Source organism: Lemur catta, chromosome 6, assembly GCF_020740605.2.
Source record: "Lemur catta isolate mLemCat1 chromosome 6, mLemCat1.pri, whole genome shotgun sequence".
NCBI lineage: Eukaryota > Metazoa > Chordata > Mammalia > Primates > Lemuridae > Lemur > Lemur catta.
In genome coordinates, this window is record NC_059133.1 from 18565695 (window position 1) to 18584921 (window position 19227).

The following is a 19227-nucleotide window of genomic DNA, read 5'->3' on the forward strand; positions in this document are numbered from 1 at the left end:
TCTTCAGAGCATAAGCCTCCCCAGTGCAGCAGGCTCAATCTGACTCAATCTTTGTATCCCCTGGAAGGCCTAGCAGTCTCCAGCATTTAGTAGGATAAAAAAAGAAATTTTGTTGTTTAACGAATGACATATCTATTTATATAACACACAGGACTAAGCAGGGATAACTTCAAACGGACATAATTCCTGACTTTTTTTTTTTTTTTTTTGCCCCTCTTTTAAGATCTTATTGCTAGAACAGAGGCCTCCTTCCACCCCACACCCCCCCGAGAATGACGTCACAATCCTGACCAAGAACTACCGATCCCAGGATGCCAAGCAAAGGGGCGGCCCCTCCGGAGTCCGCCGACTGATTGGCGAGCGGAGGCGTTTTCTTCCGGCGGGAAGGCCCGGGTGGCAGAGAGACAGGGAAGTGTTGGGACCGGATTACCGGGTTGGGCGGGTCCTATTTGGGAGGGGTTTGTGGGTGAGTCCTGGGTCCCCCGCCCGCTGAGGAGATGGATGAGGACGGGCTTCCTCTCATGGGGTCAGGCATAGACCTGACCAAGGTTTGTAAAAGACGGAGTTGAACTTCCGGTGACCGGGGAGGAGGATGGGGAAGGGACGCCCGGTTCACAGGGAGACCCCACCTCTCCAGGCCCCACCCTGTCCCTGGCTCCGGGCCCCTCTTCCGCCGGCCTCAGGAGAGAGAGCCCCACACTTAACCTTGAAAAAGGGTCCCTCCTTAGGTGATTAAGGAGATGATGTGCCTCTCCCAACCTTCTCTTCCCATGTCACGTGTCTCTGTGCCCGAAGTTTGACCCGCTGGCGACACAGTCCGGTTACGACCTCTGACCCTACCTCTTTTATTCAGCCTTCAAGTTTTTGTGTATTTATGTGTGTTGCTTTTACCTGCTGAAATTTGTATTTGTGAACCTAGACCCTGTTCTCAGACTCCATGCTTCATCTGTCATCTTTGGACACCCCACCCAGAGTTTAGGAAAACAAGTTAATGACCATTCATAGTCCTTCAAGAACTTCGTATCACACATTAAAGGGCCTCATTATTATGTCCAAATATCAAGAGAATTGCATGGTGTACAGTTCTCCTGTACGAATCACGTTTGTTTTTACGTAACACAGGTGCCAGCTATTCAACAGAAACGAACGGTGGCTTTTCTAAACCAATTTGTGGTGCACACTGTGCAGTTCCTCAACCGCTTTTCTACAGTTTGTGAGGAGGTAGGTTCTGTGATACCGGTTTATAAAATAGCCTAGAAATCACCTTGCACTTTTGAGGTTGACAAATGGAGTAAAACAAGAATTACAGTCTTTATGTATTCATGTACCATGACTTCTTGTCACCCAATTGTGTTAATACACCCTAAATTCGCTTTGATTCTATTACAATCAATCCTGCACCCCTCCTCTACTGACTTAGTGTTCTACAGGTCTTTTTGAGATAGTTTAGTCAGGCTTATTGTGATTAAAGAGAACAAAGGAAATCCAAAATTTCACAGTTCAAAACGTTTTATTTTGAAATTTGTTATTTGTTTTCCTACCCCAAAGATTTACATTTTTAAGTACACATTGTTTCAGTTGATATTAAAATGATTTTACATTCCTGATCCAAAACATAGCATGGGGAGGTAGCCTAGAAACATAAATTTGGCATCAAATATCATTAGGGATTCTCAACATGGACGAAGCAGAACAAAAAAACTGTATGTATATCTATTATGCTATCTATCTACACACACACACATACACACACACACACACACACACACACACACACACCATTGTGGAAAAATAAAAATACTTTCTACAAATGACTTGTAAACATTAAGTACCAAATTAGGGATTAGGTACAAGATCCAAGGACCTATGTCTTTTAAAAAGCCAAAAAAGAGGATGGGGGGAGAAATGAGAAAAATGGGTTGAAACTGGATTTGGGGAAAGATAAAAAAAGTAAAGCTTGGGACTTAGGTAATTCACAGATGAGTCACTTGAACATTCTATCTTATGTAAGGTATTGTCTTAGCAAGTAGAGTTTTTATTAGGTGTGTTACTATTAATAAAAATTGCATGGAGACAGGAAAACTATTTTTACTTGTGTAAGATTCTAACTGTTTTTGTTGTTACCAAAATTTCTTCTGCCTTCTAGACAAAAGTGGAATATGATGATAGAGTAAGGGGCTCAATTCAGTGTACTTCATGTGTTAATGGGCAAAGACTAGCTGCTTGCTTCCAGTGAATTTTATGTTATACTGCTACCTCTCTAAACAGGATATAGAAATGACAATAACAAGCGAAGGTTTTCACCCTTCAATTTTATGCCAGAGCAAGGTAGAGCAGTACATAGAGGACTATCCCAGGATTGTTAGCTGAAAGGAGCAAATTACTCCATGCCTATAGTCCTCATCATCAGTTTAAAAGATACACAAAAAAATAAGCAAACACAGCAACTTGGTTAAGCTGCCCTAAAAAAGAGATAGCCTCTCACCTTTATAATGCCTAATAATTTTTAAATAAACTAGTTTACTGACAACTAGATCAAAGTAAACTATAATAATATCATTTATTGATAGCTTATGATTGATAAAAGACTCATGATTCACTTTTTAACCTCCTTCTATTCCCCTCTTAACTTCCCCACAGCTGTTGTGGCTATATCACTGTATTTTCTTGAACTGTAGAGAAAAGTTTGTTCACCAAAACTATAGGTAGTCCATTGCCTTTTTTTCCTTTTTTTTTTTTTTTTGAAGGGGGAATCTTATTTATTTAAACTGACAAATAAAAATTATATATCTTTGTGGTGTACAACATGATGTTTTGATGTATGTATACTTTATAGAATGGCTAAATCAAGCTATTTAACATAGGTACTATTTCACATACTTATTTTTTTGTAGTGAAAACACTTAAAATCTGCTCTCTCATCAATTTTCTATGAAGTATAGTGTTATTAACAGAAATTACCATGATGCACAGTAGATTGCTTGAACTTACTCTGGTCTGACTGAAATTTTGTATCCTTTGACCAATATCTCCCAAATTCTCTTACCCCCCAGTCTCTAATAATCAGGATTTTAAGCTCAATTTCTATGAGTTTGACTTTTTTGTATGCCACATATAAGTAAGATCATGTGGGATTTCTCTCTGTGCCTGAGTTATTTCACTTAACATAATTCCTCCTGGTTCATCTATGTTGTCACAAATGATAAGATTTCTTTCTTTTGTAAGGCCAAATAGTATTCCATTGTTTTTATGTGTGTGTGTGTGTGTGTGTGTGTATGTATGTATGTATGTATGTGTCACATTTTCTTTATCCATTGGATTGATAGACACTTAGGTTGATTCTGTATCTTGGCTGTTGTGGATAATGTCACAATGAACATGGGAGTGCAGATATCTCTTCAATATTCTGATTCATATCCTTTGTATATATAACCTGAAGGAGGATTGCTGGATCATGTGGTATTTCTATTTTTAATTTTTTTTTAATTTATAAACAATGGAAATTTATTGCTTATGGTTCTGGATGTGAGGAAGTCCAAGATCAAGGAGCCAACAGATTTGGAGTCTGGTGAAGGCTTGCTGTCTGCTTCATAGATGCCACCTCTTGCTGTGTCCCCACCTTGTTCTTCCACAAGGAAAAGCATTGTCCTCATGTAGCCATCAATTTATTCATCAATCAGTCACGGAGCATCTGCTATCCTCCAGGCCCTGTTGTAAATCCCAAATCTGCTTTTCCTGGCCAGTGTGTTCTTCCTTCAGCTGCTGTGAGTGTTAGCTCAGTCCTTCCTCCTTCTCCAGAGAATTTCTCTTGGTCTGTAGGAGCCACCTCACCCAGAGTCGCCTGAAAGCCCATAGCCCTCACTTCCCGGGGCAGTCTGCAGCCAATAGCTGGCTGATCTGTGGGGTATAGAGGCCTGCTCCTTGCTTCAGGATGAGGTAACTCTTTGTGCTGTTCACCATTCTGACTTCCCCTTGGGATCAGGCTGAGCCTAGACCTCAGCGAAGCCCACATCCTTGCTCAGCTCCTTATACCTGTTCCACCTGCTTCCTGTAAATCCTTCCACCTGAGAGCGTTCCTCACTAAATCACGTGCAAAAGAGCCCCTGCCTCACACTCTGCTTTTAGGGAGGCTGACCTAAGTCTTCAATTTTGATCCTGTAAATGACAGGAAGCCATGAAGATTTTAGACCAGTGGAGTGAGTCAATCAGAATTGCATTTTGTTATGTTAACACCATCATAATTTTGAGAGTAAGTCCTCTGGTTTATTTTTAATGTAAGAACATATTGCTTTTAAACACTGCTTTGATATAACTTCTTCATGCCCAATTTGAGGAGGGGTGTGTGAGTGTGTATGTATGTGAGATTCTAACTCTTGAGGGGAATGTGATTGCATCTGGAAAAAATGGAAAGGGAATTTTCCCTTTCATGTATTTATTTTCTTATAATTGAAGGCACTTAGGAATTTTCAACCCAAAATATGACTCTTTAGTATAAAGAATATTTTGAATTAAAGGCCCTTGGAGAAAGGGGTTTTCCCTCTATCTGCATAAAATAGATGGACCCATCAAAAGATCAATTGACTTCCCTTCCCCTCTCTGTTATCTTACTATATTGCAGGAAGGAAGACCAAAAATGCAACCAGACCCGGCCCAGATTATTTTAAATATATTAATAATCTTATATTTTTAATTTTTTGAAGACCCTCCACACTGTTTTCTAAAATGACTAATTTACGTTTTCACCAGCAGTATACAAAGGTTCCCTTTTCTATACATCCTCATCAGCACTTACCTGTTATCTTTTTAATAGCAGCCCTTCTAAAAGATGTTAGGTGATATCTCATTGTGGTTTTAATTTGCTTTTTCCTGATGATTAGTGATGTTGAACAATTTTTCATATATTTTTTGGCCATTTGTATGTTCTTTTGAGAAATGTCTATTAAGGTCCATTGCCCATTTTTTAATGTTATTTGTTTTGTTGCTATTGAGTTGAGTTCCTGATATATTTCGGATATTAACCTCTTATCGAATGTATAGTTTGCAAATATATTCTCCCATTTTGTAGGTTGTCTATTTAATCTGTTAATGGTTTCCTTGACTGTGCAGAAGCTTCTTAATTTGATATAATCTCATTTTCCTCTTTTTGTTTTTGTTACCTATGCTTTGGGATTCATATCCAAAAAAAAAAAAAAAATTGCCCAGACCAATGTCATAGAACTTTCCCTCTATATTTTCTTCTAATAATTTTACAGTTTCAGGTCTTACATTTAAATCTTTAATCCATTTTGAGTTGATTTTTGTGTATAGTGTGAGATGAGGGTCTAATTTCTTTTTCTGCATATGGATATCCATTTGTCCCAACACCATTTATTAAGACTGTCATTTCCAAATTGTGTGTCATGAATGTGGAAAGGTAGGAACATGCTTACACTGCTGGTGGGACTGCAAATTAGTGTAACCCCTGTGGAAAGTAATTTGGAGATGTCTCAAAGAGCTAAAAATAGAAATACCATTTGCTCCAGCAATCCCACTACTAGGCATCTACCTAAAGGAAAAAAAGACATTCTGTATTAAAGACATCTGCACTCACATATTTATGGCAGCACAATTCACAATTGCAAAGATGTGGAAACAACCCAAGTACCCATCAATACATGAGTGGATTAATAAAATGTGGTATATGTATGCCATGGAGTTCTACTCAACTACAAGAAACAGTGGTGAACTAACTAGTGCCTCTTATATTATCCTGGATAGAGCTTGAGCCCATCCTTTGAAGTGAGGTATCACAAAAATGGAAAAACAAGCATCACATGTACTTGCCATCAAATTGGTACTAACTGATCAACACTAAGGTGCTCACATGGAAGTAATATTCATTGGGTGCCAGTCACACAGGAAGGGGGTGCTGGGGGTGAGAAACTGACAACTAATGGATGTGGTACATACAGTATGGGGGAAGTGCAAGCTTGTAGCCCTGGCTTGGGCGAGGCAAAGGCATTATATGGAACCAAAATGTTTGCACCCCAATAATATTCTGAAATGTAAAAAAAAATAATAAAAAGAAAGAAAAAATCAATAAAAATCAGACAAAGTGAAAAAAAAATAAAAAACCGATTTACCATAAATTCATGGATTTATTTCTGGGCTCTGTATTCTGTTCTATTGGTCTGTTGGTCTGTTTTTATGCCAGTACTATGCTGTTTTGACTAGTGTAGCTTTGTACATTTTCAAATCAGGTAGTATGATGGCTCTGGCTTTGTTCTTTTGGCTTAAGATTACATTAGCTTTTCAGGGTCTTTTATGATTCCATATGAATTTTAAGATTGTTTTTTCTATTTCTTAATTGATTGAGTTTTTTTATCATCAAAGGATGTTGAATTTTGTCAAATGCCTTTTCCCTATTGATTAAGATGATCATATGGTTTTTGTTTGTCATTCTGTTAGTGTGATGCATCACATTTACTTACTCATATACATACTCATTTATGAAGTTATCCATGCATCTCAGGGATAAACTTGAGTTACTTGATCATGGTGGAATGATCCTTTTAATGTGCTTTTGAATTCAGTTTGCTAGTATTTTGTAGATGATTTTTGCCTCTATTGTCATCAGGGATATTGGCCTGTCATTTTCTTTTCTTACAGTGTCCTTGTCTGGTTTTGCTATCAGGGTAATGCTGGCATCCTAAAATGAATTTGTAAGTTTTCTCTCCTCTTCAATTTTTTTAGAATAGTTTGAAAAGGATTGGTATTAGTTCTTTAAATGTTTGGGAGAATTCAGTAGTGAAGCCATCAGATTCTAGGATTTTCCTTGATGGGAGACTTATTACTAATTCAGTCTCTTGTTACCTGTCTGTTCAGACTTTCTGTTTCTTTATGATTTAGTCTAGGTAGCTTGTTTTTGTTTAAGAATTCATCCATTTCTTCTAGGTTGTCCAATATCTAGGCATATGATTGTTCATACTAGTGTCTTACGATCCTTTGTATTTCTGTGATAGCAGTTGTAATGTCTCCTCTTTCATTTCTGCTTTTATTTGAGTCTTCTCTCTTTTTCTTAATCTAGCTAAAGGTTTTTTTCTGTTCTGATCATTATTATTTTCTCCTCTCTACTATCTTTGGGTTTAAAGTGTAGTTCAAATCCAGTGTTTCATTATTGATTTTCTGTCTGGGTGATCAGTCCATGGTTGAAAGTAGGGTATTGAAGTCCCTACTAATATTGTATTGCATTGTATTTCTTCAGATCTGCTAATGTTTGCTTTAAATATTTAGGTGTTCTGATGTTGGATGCATGTATATTTTCAATTGTTACATGTTCTTGATGAATTTATCCCTTCATCATTATATAATGACTTTCTTTGTCTCATTTTACAGTCTTTGACTTAAAATCTATTTTATCTGATACAAGAATAGGTACCCCTGTTCACTTTTGGTTTTCATTTGCATGAAATATCTTTTTTCATGCTTTCATTTTCCATTTGCCCATTCTTAAAGGTGAAGTGAGTCTCTTCTAGGCAGCACATAGTTGAGTCTTCTTTTTGTGTTCATTCAACCAATATATGTCTTTTGATTAGAGAATTTAATCTATCTACATTCAAAGTAATTATTGATAGGTAAGATATAAGTGATTTACACACCATTATAGTATTAGAGTTTTCTGAATTTGACTATATACTTTTACCAGTGAGTTTTATACTTTCGTATGTTTTCTTGTTTCTAATTAGCATAGTTTTCTTTCAGCTTAAAGAACTCCCTTTACCAGTTCTTGTAAGACAGATGTGGTGATGATGAACTCCCTCAGCTTTTGTTTGTCTGGGAAAGTCTTTACCTTGTCTTCATTTCTGAAGGCCTGCTTTGCCAAACACAGTATTCTTGGTTGGCAAGGGTTTTTTTTACTTCAGTACTTTGAATATATCATTGCACTTTCTCCTGTCTTGTAAGGGTTCTGCTGAGAAATCTGCTGTTAGCCTTACTGAAACTCCTTGATATGTGATTGCCTCTTTTTCTTGATGCTTTCAGGATCCTCTCTACGTCTTTGATTTTTCACAGTTGGATTTTATGTTTTGATTTAGTCTTATTTGGACTGAATCTGATTGGAGACCTTTGACCCTCCTGTTCCTGGAAATGCACATTTTTCCCCAGATTTGGACCATTTTCTTCTGTTATTTCTCTAAATAAACTTTCTACCACTTTTGTCTCTCTTCTTAAACTGCAGTAACTTGAAAGTTTGCTCTTTTAATGTGTTCCATAAATTCCATAAGCTTTCTTCATTCCTTTTCATTATTTTTTCTTTTTTCTCATCTGACCTGTATATTTTCAAATAACTATCTTTGAGTTCACAGATTCTACCTTCTCCTTGATCATTTCTGCTATTGATGCTCCCTTATTTCATTTTTCATTTCATTCATTGTATCTTTCAGCTGTAGCATTTCTGTTTTTGTAAATAATATTTCAATCTTTATGTTAAATCTCATTTTACTCATTTATTGCTTTCCTAATTTCATTGCATTGTTTCTCTGTGCTTTCTTGAGTTTCTTTAAAAAAATTATTTTGAATTCTTTGTCAGGCAGAGAGTCAGTTACTGATGATTTATTTTGTTTCATTGGTAGTGACATGTTTCACTGATTGTTCTTGATCCTTGTGGTTATATGTTGGTGTGTGTGCCCTTGAAGAAGTAGGGACTTATTCTAGTCTTTGCAGACTGACTTTCTGGGAAAGCTCTTCAACCAGTAAGCCCATCTAGAGGTTCTAGGTGGGCCATCTAGCATGGTTTATGGGCAAGCTTGCTGCTAGAGCCTTTGGGAAGGTTGGCCTGGCACCTAGGTTTGTGGGGTTGTGCTTGGAGCCTGGATCCATTGGGGTGGACCTATTGTTGGACTCTGCAAGGGTGAGCCTGGTTCTCTGAGGGTAGGCTTAGAGCCTGTATCCATGGGGGAACAGCCTGGAGCCTAGGAGCACTGAGGCCAGCTTAGCCTTGGTATGGGCTTGGAGACTGAGTCTGAGGGTACTGGCCTGAGCTTTGGGGTAGTTCAGAGTCTGGGACTACTGGGGTCAGCCTGGCAGTAGGACAGACCTGGAGCCTGGTGCTGCATGATCCAGCCTGGCACTGAGGAGGGCCTGAAGGTTCAGTCTACAGATATCAGCCTGAAGTCCGAGGCTGAGGGGGCTTTCCCAGCACAGGGTTTTGCTGGAGTGGGGCCAGTGTTGGGGTCCAAGGCAAAGTCCTATGCTTACTTCCCCCTTTTGCCTCCACTTAAAGGGTGTCTCTCTCTATGCTATGTTGTCTGGGATTGGCAAGAAAGGTGACATGGGTAATATAAAACTATCCTTTCTACACTCTTAAATGTGCTTTTTCTTATTTTTGTACTACATCCAGGTGCTATAATTTTTCACCTTATTTCTTTAGCTCTTGTAAAGGTATTTTTGTGAGTAAATAATTGTTCAAATTGATGTTTCTGTGGGGAGATGAGTACTAGAAAATACTATTCTGTCATCTTGCTGATGCCCTGCCTTTTTCTCCTTTATGTATGATAATCTGGGATTGACTGTAACTTATTATTTACAATTTATATTTTAGAAGTTTGGATATTTATGTCAGTTATGGACTGCTAAGTGAAATGACAATAACTAATATTTATTGTGTGCTTACTCAGTGCTAGGCATCATAGTAAGTGCTTTATATGTATTTAATCATCACAGCCTATCCTTTTGAGAGAGGTTCAGTTATCCCTCTTGTACAGATATAGAAACTGAGATACAGAGAGATTTAAATAATTTGCTTATTCATTCATTCAACATATATTTGAGTGCCTAGTATTTGTAGCTGCATTATGCATTAGCTGGTCTAACTTGTCCATACTCGCACAGATAGAACGTAGCAGAACTGGGTTTCCAATTCTGGTCTGTTAACTGGAAAAGCCAATAATGTCTTACTGCTCTCTTATGGTATACTTTCTTATCTAAGTAAGAAGGATATTTGCTATTTTCAAGCAAGAGAGTACAGTACCTGTCACATAGCTATTTTAAAATCTGTTTTTTAGATTTATATTCACTTCTTTGCTATGCTGAGTCTATTTGATGTAATATATTTTTGATATACATTCCAAGGAGACTTCAAAAGTTTGTGGAAAAATGGAATTAAAAGTTAAAAATAAAAAATATAAAATTTATTTATCAGAATAAACTCCATCAAGGTCATAACACTTTAGTAAGTGATGGTAGCAGCCATTTAGTCCATCCCTAAAGAACTAAAGGTCTTGGGAATTTAACCATGTCAATGCAGTCTTTTTTACATTATTAACTGAAGAAAAATGGGTGCCCTTTACAGACATTTTAAGATTAGGAAGCAAAAAGAAGTCAGAAGAAACCAAATCAGAACTATAAGGTGGATGCCTAATGAGTTCCCGTCAAAACTCTCACAAAATTGCCCTTGTATGATGAGAGGAATGAGCAGGGATGAGAGGAATGAGCACCATTGCCATGGTGCAGAAGGACTCTTTGGTGAAGCTTTGCCAGGCGTTTTTCTGCTCAAGCTTTGGCTAACTTTCTCAAAACATTCTCATAGTAAGCAGATGTTATAATATCATCCTTTGGCCCTCCAGAAAGCCAATAAGCAAAATACCTTGAGCATCCCAAAAAAGTGTTGCCATGACTGGACCACTTCCACCTGTTGGTAGCCATTGCTTTGATGTGCTTTGTCCTCAGGATCATAATGGTAAAGCCATGTTTCACCTCCTGTTAAAATTCTTTGAAGAAGTACTTTAGCATCTTGATCCTACTTATTTAAAATTTCCATCGAAACCTCTGCTCTTGTCTGCAGCTGATCTGGGTGCAACTGTTTGGCTGCCATCGAGTGGAAAGTTTGCTCAACTTTAATTTTTCAGTCAGAATTGTGTAAACTGAACCAATTGAGATGTCTTTGGTGTTGAATATTGTTTGTGCTGTTAATCATTGGTCCCGTTCAATTAGGGCACAAATTAGATTAATTTTTCCTTGTAAATTGATCTGGATAGCCTTGCTGCAAGGGGCTTCATCTTTAACATTGTCTCATTCCTTCTTAAAATGAGTTATTCATTTGTAAACTGTTGATTTCTTCGGGGCATTGTCTCCATAAACTTCTCTTAAAGCTTCAGTGATTTCACTGTTCTCCCACCTAAGCTTCACCATAAATCTCGTGTTTCTTTTAACTTAAATTTTAGCAAATTCACGTTTGCTCTGATAGGGCCTCTGATAGGGAACTGATGTCCTATTCTTAGTGTTTAAAACTAGATCCTGTTCAAAAGTGTTATAACAAGTTAGTACAAGTTTATTTTAATGTGCAAAAAAATTTTGAAATCCATGCATAGTTTTTTCGTAATACTTATGTTCGATGAACTTTTTGAAGACTCATATATTCAAACATAAAGTATCACTTTTTCCTGAGTTAAGGTCAATGTAATGTTTTGAAATGGTTTTTAGGTTGTTAATATTACCTAATTGGCCTGTAGTGCTTATTTATATTTAAAGCCTTAAACAAAAACCAAACTGACTTGCCCTCAACAAAAAAAATGAACCTCAACTGTTATTTTTTGAACTAGAAATGAACTGGAGGGGAAAAGAAAACTTCTTCCCCCGTCCCTCCCCCACATGATCTTTGAACCAAACCCAAACTAACAATTTCAGTCACAGCTAAACTCAAACCAGAATTAAATTTGAAACAAATTGCTAGGGCTCTTTCTTCATCACTAATGCTGTTTTTCGAGTTCTGTAATAAAGGGAAGAGTATAGAACTGTATTCTTTGAAGAACTCAACTTTTTAAAAACTTTCTGCATATTAGGCTACTTTGTAACTCTTCTAATGACTGGCACCAGAGTAAAAGAGAAATTAGAGGAGAAAGAAAGGAAAGTAGTTGAGTCATACTCAAGTTATGAAGGTACTTAGAGTCATCTCTTCTTCCTTCACAATCCCCAGTAAGTGTTTTTTATTCTTACCCCAGTCAGAAAAATGTTGTAGTGATCCACTAGGACTGCAGATTTCAAAAAAGGGTGGTGGAGGGGAGGAACACAAGATCTATTGCATATTGCAGGTAAAATGTGAGCATTTAACTTTAAAGTCAAATGTACAATATGTACATGTAACAGAATTCAACTTGTATGCCCTAAATCTATTAACATTCTTTAAAAAGCAAAAAACAAGGTTGAAAGCCAAAATAAAAAAAGGTCAAAGGTAGTTTGTAAACAGGAATGTCAGATGTATTATTTTGACTCAGATGTGTTACATGCCTAGAATACTGGATTTTTAAATGATTTTTTAATTTTCTGAAATTTTTTATTTTTCTAAAATCTTTAAGAACAAGCAAAAGCACTGAGAAATATACCAAGAGATCTGTTATTTTAAAATACTATTTCCCTTTTAGAGAATTGGATATGTAAGCTGGATATTTCACAGCCATGAAAAACTAGTATATTTTTGTTCCCATGTTCAACTACTAACTCCATATTTCTTTCTTTTGTCCTTTTTTCCACTTTAATAAAATGTACTGCGTTAGAAATAAGTGGGTAATAAATCAAGAAGTTTTCAGTTCATCTGATAAATATCAGGTACCTTGTGAATTCCCCTATTTTCCCAAACCAAGACATTTCAAGTTTATTTTAAATCCACATAAAGAGGATGGTTAAATGGATGGGGAAGACTGGTAGCTTTCTACTCCCTCTTGTTGAAACTTTCAGAGGTGAGGACAATTGCTATCATTGATCCTGTTACTTACATCCATAGTCATCCACAGTTTAGAGCACTAGAGGTGTTTTTGATTCTATCAACTGGGTAGTGCTACTGGCATTTAGTAAGTAGAGACCAGAGATTCTGCTGTACATGCTATACTACACAGAACAGCCTCCTACAGGAAAGAATTTTTCAGCCCAAAATGTCAGTGGAGCTAAGACTGAGAAACCTGCTTTATAGTGGTCTGGAGATAATAGAAAGAAAATACAGTAGGCCTAAACATCTTCAAAATGAACTTCAGCAACCCATAAATGAAGGCAGGTGTACTTTCTCAAGTGACAATGACTCTTTAAAAAGTATGCATTCATGTGTGTTACAGCAATAATTACATTGGAACAGACCCAAAAGCATATATTAAGCTGAATTATCCTTGAAAAGCAGAAGTTCTTTCTTAATTATGCTGTGCACACTTTGACAGTTTAGTGAAACCAAATTAATGTTTTCAAATGGATCAAAGATTACAAAAGAAACTAGTTATATGCTTAAAAAAACTCAAAACTGTGATATAGTAGTAGGTTCTTTATTAAGTCAGCATGTCTAATAAACATAATTTTGAAGTATAAATCTGCAACAATTGCAATTAAAAAATCTGTGATTTTTATTGGTGACAGAGTCATAAGGTCCTAATACTGCTATGATTTTTTTCACTAAATTTAAAGAAAATGCCAAATTTAAGTTAGAGGTAGGTAAAAATATAGAATTTTTTTCTCTCATCCAGGTTCATTTAGGTTCAGAACCACTTTGTAAATTATCTTATCAAAATCAGATCAACAAAAAGGCTTTTCCTCTTGGCTTGAGAAGATCTTTGTTGTGATAAATTAAGGTATTATTTTATTATCCATAAAGGTATTATCTATCTTCTTTACAGCTGGTTTTTAAGAGTCTAAAATATTAAATGTTATCTGAAAATATAAAATACTTACCAGTGTTACATATCACTTTTAAGAATTATTTCTTAACGTACCCAGCACCATTCAAATGAATTTATACATTAATAACAAGACTATGTTGAAAATTCCTGAAACTTAATATATACAATATAAAACTAAATTTGTTTTTTAAAATATTGTTTACATTTATCAGTGTGATTGTGACATAGGTGGTAGTAGCAGTAGCAAGCAAAAAACTACTATTTGAGATAACCAATTCCCATAATTATTTTAAATTTAGAAAAATTATTCTCAAACTCTCAAAGATGTTCAGATAAGTTTTTACAAATTAAAATATCAATGTTTAGATCACTGTCTTATCTTACATGAATAAATCATCCATATAATCTTGTTTTATTAAAAAAAGATCATTTCATTTTGGTGAGGGTTTGATTATATTAGATGAGAGTAGGTAAAATGAATGACAAAGCAAAGGATTGCCATACCAAACTAATCAGTATCAAAAAAAAAAACAAGAATTACTGCACATGAAAGTATAACTTTTTTCTCCAAGCCTCTTCAGTCTTCTTTATCAACAATAATTTTCTTAATAAACATTTTCATTCTTAGGCCCTTATTTACTAAGATCTATATTTCAATCCTCAGCCTATACTATGTGAACCTTGGAGTGCCCATTTAATGATAAGTTTGCTTTATAATTTAACCCTGAAAATTTTTCAATACCAATTTTTAAAATAATTCCAAATACATAATATCTATCTTAGGAAATTCACCAAGATCAGAAAAATTTGATTACCAGTATATAGCACAGTAGCATTTTAGTGAGAAACAGATTGATCATTTATTAGCTTTGGATAACAAAAATTCTGCTTACGCAATACACAGGAATTTACTATCATGTTTTTAACAATGTAAAATTCTCTTGAAAATCTGATGAAGAGTATTGCCTCTGGAGTTGGATGGTTTGAGTTCAGGTTATTTGGGTTGTATGAATACTCAGTTTTCTCATCTTTAAAACTGGCATAATAGTTCCTGCTTCAGGGATATGGTATGAGATTTCGAATGATGTGTTGCATATACAGTGTAGCATACATAGTAAGGTAAACACTGAAATGTTTATGTTGACTTGCTTAAAAGTACATATTTATATAGTATATGAAAACAAAAATTTTTAATTCAGCTTTTTGTTTCTTTTTGTGTTCACTTTAACCAAACCAATATATTCATTTTTAAGTAAGTTGGAAATTATTAGCTACTTTACAAATTAATTTGCTGTAGGATTTCTGCTCTAGTGAATTAAGACTGATTAAATTTGCCAAAAATTAAATTTCCATGATTTTCAGGAATACAGCTATTGTTTGAAGAGGGATTTATCCATGATATATTTTGTAAACCTATATTTATGTTTACATAAAACCTTTATGTGAACAAATTCTAGAAGTCATGGTTAAACTTAGCTTTGATGTCATTAATACTAGATTCTAATATTTTATTTTTAGATTATATCCTTGTGGATATCAAGATGCTCATCTTAAAAATAAGTACCCTGTAAAGAAGCACTAACTACTCTATGCCTACTTTCAGTTTTTCCCCCTCTCATTGTGGGTAAAATGACCATTTCTCAGGGTGTTAAAATTCTTATTGGTCATGATTGTGATATTAATAATATCCCAGAAGGTAGTCAGAATGCTGTATATCTGAAACTGTTATAGTAAACTGACTAACTGCTTTTGGACTACATGACTGAATATAATAATGTTTAGGATTAGGGAGTTTTAAAAAAATGTTCATATGGATCATATTTTATGATGTTACTTTTATTTGTGTAGGTGTATATGTATATGGATAATTTAATTATACAAAGTAACTAGAGCATGGCAAGCTCTTCGATCTGATTTATCTTGCATTTTGATGGTAGATTGCTTCTTTTTGCTTCTTTAGTACTCTTCCTAATTTTTTATCTTTTGTTTTAATTCTTTCCAAAATGAATTACTCATCTTCCAATTTCATCTCCTTTTACTGTTCACACTTAAGAAGTCTGAATTTGAGACAAATTATATACGTTTATATGTTTAAGTGATTTATAATAGACGGACCCTGTTGTAGGCAATCTTTGGCTAATTTTTATTCTTGTTTTTTCTGAAGAATTCCTTCATTCATCAACAAATAATTATTAAGCTCCTGTTAAGTGTCAGGTACTGTTCTGGGCACTAGAGATATAGCAGTAAACAAAAGACTCTGTCCTGGATTAAGTTTATATTCCAGTCCGAGTGATTGTTTACTGCTCTGATAATGAGTTTTCTAAAGCTGGAAATGTAACTTTCATATTGGTGAATATTAATAAAGATAGTAGAATGCTTGAGTTCCCATTCCTAGTCATGTAAATAACACAGTAGTATATTAGAAAATGACAAATACAACCATGGTTTGTAATATTTTCAAATCTGCCCTTTGTTGTTCTTGTTAACAGTCTATCTTAACCAAAGACTTTTTTTTTTCTTTTTAAAAAAAATTTTTTTTTTTTTTTTTTGAGGCAGAGTCTTGCTCTGTGGCCCGGGCTAGAGTGCCGTGATGTCAGCCCAGCTCACAGCAACCTCAAACTCCCAGGCTCAAGCAGTCCTTCTGCCTCAGCCACGAGTAGCTGAGACTACAGGCATGCGCCACCATGCCCGGCTAATTTTTTCTATATAGATTTTTAGTTGTCTGGCTAATTTCTTTCTATTTTTAGTAGAGATGGGGTCTCGCTCTTGCTCAGCTGGTCTCAAACTCTTGACCTTGAGTGATCCTCCCGCCTCGGCCTCTCAGAGTGCTAGGATTACAGGCATGAGCCACCGCGCCTGGCCTTAACCAAAGACTTTAGTCTTATGTCTCTAATTTTTCTTTTCCAGAAACTGGCAGACCTTTCTCTTCGTATCCAACAAATTGAAACAACCCTTAATATTTTAGATGCAAAGGTTTGTATTTCTGAATAATTTATAGTATAAACTTTGCTGTACATATACCAACTTTCTGAGTCATACCTAACTTTAATTGCATTTGGGAATGAATTCAGTTTAATTGCTGTATCTATGAAGTGGTATGATGATTTGTTTTTTAAAAAATATAATTACAAAGGAAATGATATTTTTATGAACCATTAATCAAAATGTGCACATGGATTAAGATTACTTTCATTATGCTAGGCAAAAGCATCATGTGAGTATATAGTTCACTTCATTTGATGGAAAATTCAAAATTATTTTAACAGATAATACAATAATACTTATATAACTCTTTAGATGTCTCAGAGCAAAATGTAGAAACAATATCACCTCTTTCATTTCTAAATATCTTAAATGCTAATGAAGAATACCACTTTTGATGTCAGAAATTACAAGTGATGACTAGGAAAAATAGAATATGGTTCTGATTTGAAAGCTTAAAGATATTGTTGAATAAGAGTGGCATATTTAGTTTTAACTTGGTTTCATTTTTAAAATATTGTACATGCGGGTTTTTTTCTGTTTATAAAGTTATGGAGACCCTAGTGTATTTTTGTGACTTTGCATTTTTTTGTGACTTTGTCCCAAAAAAAAAATGATCTAAAAAATATTTGTTGAATATTTATGAGGAATAAAAAAATGAAATATCTTTAGAATAAGGACTAAAGTATCTAGTTTATGCTTTCTATATTTTCTTAATGGACTTCAACAACTATATTTTTCTTATAACGTTTCTCTAGCTTGGAAATTTAGAATACCTAGCCTTGAACATGTTCAAGATATTCTCCTAACATCCATACCCACTTGAAACTGTTTGGGCTGTAGCCACTGTGCTAAGTACTGTCATCAGTCATCAGTTCTCAATGAATATTGCTGCTTAAGATCTTATTACCATTGATATTTTCATTATTCTTTATTATGAGTATGTACCATTTTTAATGTTTGGGGAATTCTCATGGAGTTAGAGTCCAAGGTCACACATTAAGATCCCACATGGGCAAGTTAACCTTGGTTATTTCCATGGCCTTAGAATCAATCCCCAAAGTCATTCAAACATCTGACGAATGTGTATCATTGTTATCTAAATGAAATCAGAAAAGAAGGTTTGCATGGATCTTGTGAATCTAACCTGAAAAGCTTAACTATTTCAGGTTCAAATGCTTAATCATTGCATATTGAAATGCTGACAGTATGCCTATTTTTTGTGTATAAGAAACAACATATTTTAATAACAGTGGTAAATGCTAAAGAAAAATGAATGAGCTGTTTCCTACATGAAAATATAAAGACAAGTTTTGTCATTTTCCAGATAATTCAAACTTAAAATGTGCTACATAGCACTTTTTAAAGAAAATTTTTTAATAAAAATCTTTTTGCAATAACTTTGTAAGGTAAATTTTCTTATCCCCACTTTACAGGTGAGAAAATGTACAGAATATGACTCAGCTATGAATGGTAGAACTGGGACTTAAACCTAGTTAATCTGACTCCAAAGCTCATGCTCCCAGTCCTTACACTAGGATTGTCTGTATTTTAAAAATAATTTCTGGGAAAAGAATGGTTATAAGCTAAATTAGATTTAGCTAAGTTCTAATTTAGTTATAACTAAATTAGAAATTCTTCAAAAGTATTTTATTTGTGACTGTCTTTCACTTTTAGCTTATGACATGGAGAATTAAAGATGAGATTTTATGAACCTATTTGTATAGACTTAGAACTTAAGACAGCTATTAAAAATACAAGGTCTGTCTGGAAGGTATTCAGCCATGTAACCATTCTTGCGTTTTCGTTACATTAACAGTGGCTGAATACTTTCCAAACAGACCTCGTACTCACACCTAGAAACTTAGTGTTTATTTATACACCTAATATGATCCTTGTATACCAACACCAATTTCCTTTTCTCAGTTGTCATCTATCCCAGGCCTAGATGATGTCACATTTGAAGTAGCTCCTTTAAATGTCACTAGTGTCACAAATGGATCACATTCTGAAGTCACTTCAGAGCAATCACAGGTAAGTATTTGAGTTCCAAGGACGAGCAGATCTTGGTTGAAACTGATAGACCTAAGCAGCAGTTTGGAAGGAAGAAGTTAAACAAAAATGTAAAACTTTTAATAGCAAAATTATAAAACCTTAAGTAGAAAATGAAGTTTGTAGGAAAAAAAGTTAGCTGTTTTATTTTATTATTTTGAAGGGCTTCCTGAAGTTAGTATTTTTGTTTTTGCCTTTAAAAAAGAAAATAAATCTGTATAGGGCTAGAAAAAATCATGAATACAAATATTTTCTTCAAGTTCCCTATGGAAATTTTTCTAAGTTCTTATAAGAAATGTACTTTTAAAATGTTTTATTATAAAATTGTAAACATACACAAAAATAGAAAGAGGGGTACAATGAATACGCAATGCCTATTACCCAGATTCCCAGTTAAGATTACGTCACAATTGCTTCACCTATCTTGTCACTTGCTGAAATGACCCCCAGAATCATGTCATTTTACCCTTACATAATTCCTTGAGCATCTCTAAAAAGTTTTGACATTTTCTTGTATAATATTTTTCTTATTTAAATGTCTTTATCATGCTTTATCATACAC

At 34.9% G+C, this 19227-nt stretch overlaps 1 protein-coding gene across 2 annotated transcripts in view; it reads left to right on the plus strand.

The window, feature by feature from the left end:
• The first annotated feature begins 337 nt into the window (after positions 1–337).
• Positions 338–19227, plus strand: part of WASHC3 (WASH complex subunit 3) — a 53646-nt gene continuing 34756 nt past the window's right edge. Inside the window, exons 1-4 of one of the 2 annotated variants that reach the window (XM_045553109.1) lie at positions 338–548; positions 1123–1221; positions 16539–16604; positions 18540–18647. In XM_045553109.1, coding sequence (XP_045409065.1) covers positions 498–548; positions 1123–1221; positions 16539–16604; positions 18540–18647 — 324 coding nt within the window. In that variant the 5' untranslated portion in view covers positions 338–497. The remainder of the gene's footprint in view (positions 549–1122; positions 1222–16538; positions 16605–18539; positions 18648–19227) is intronic. The other variant, XM_045553108.1, reaches the window with a different exon arrangement.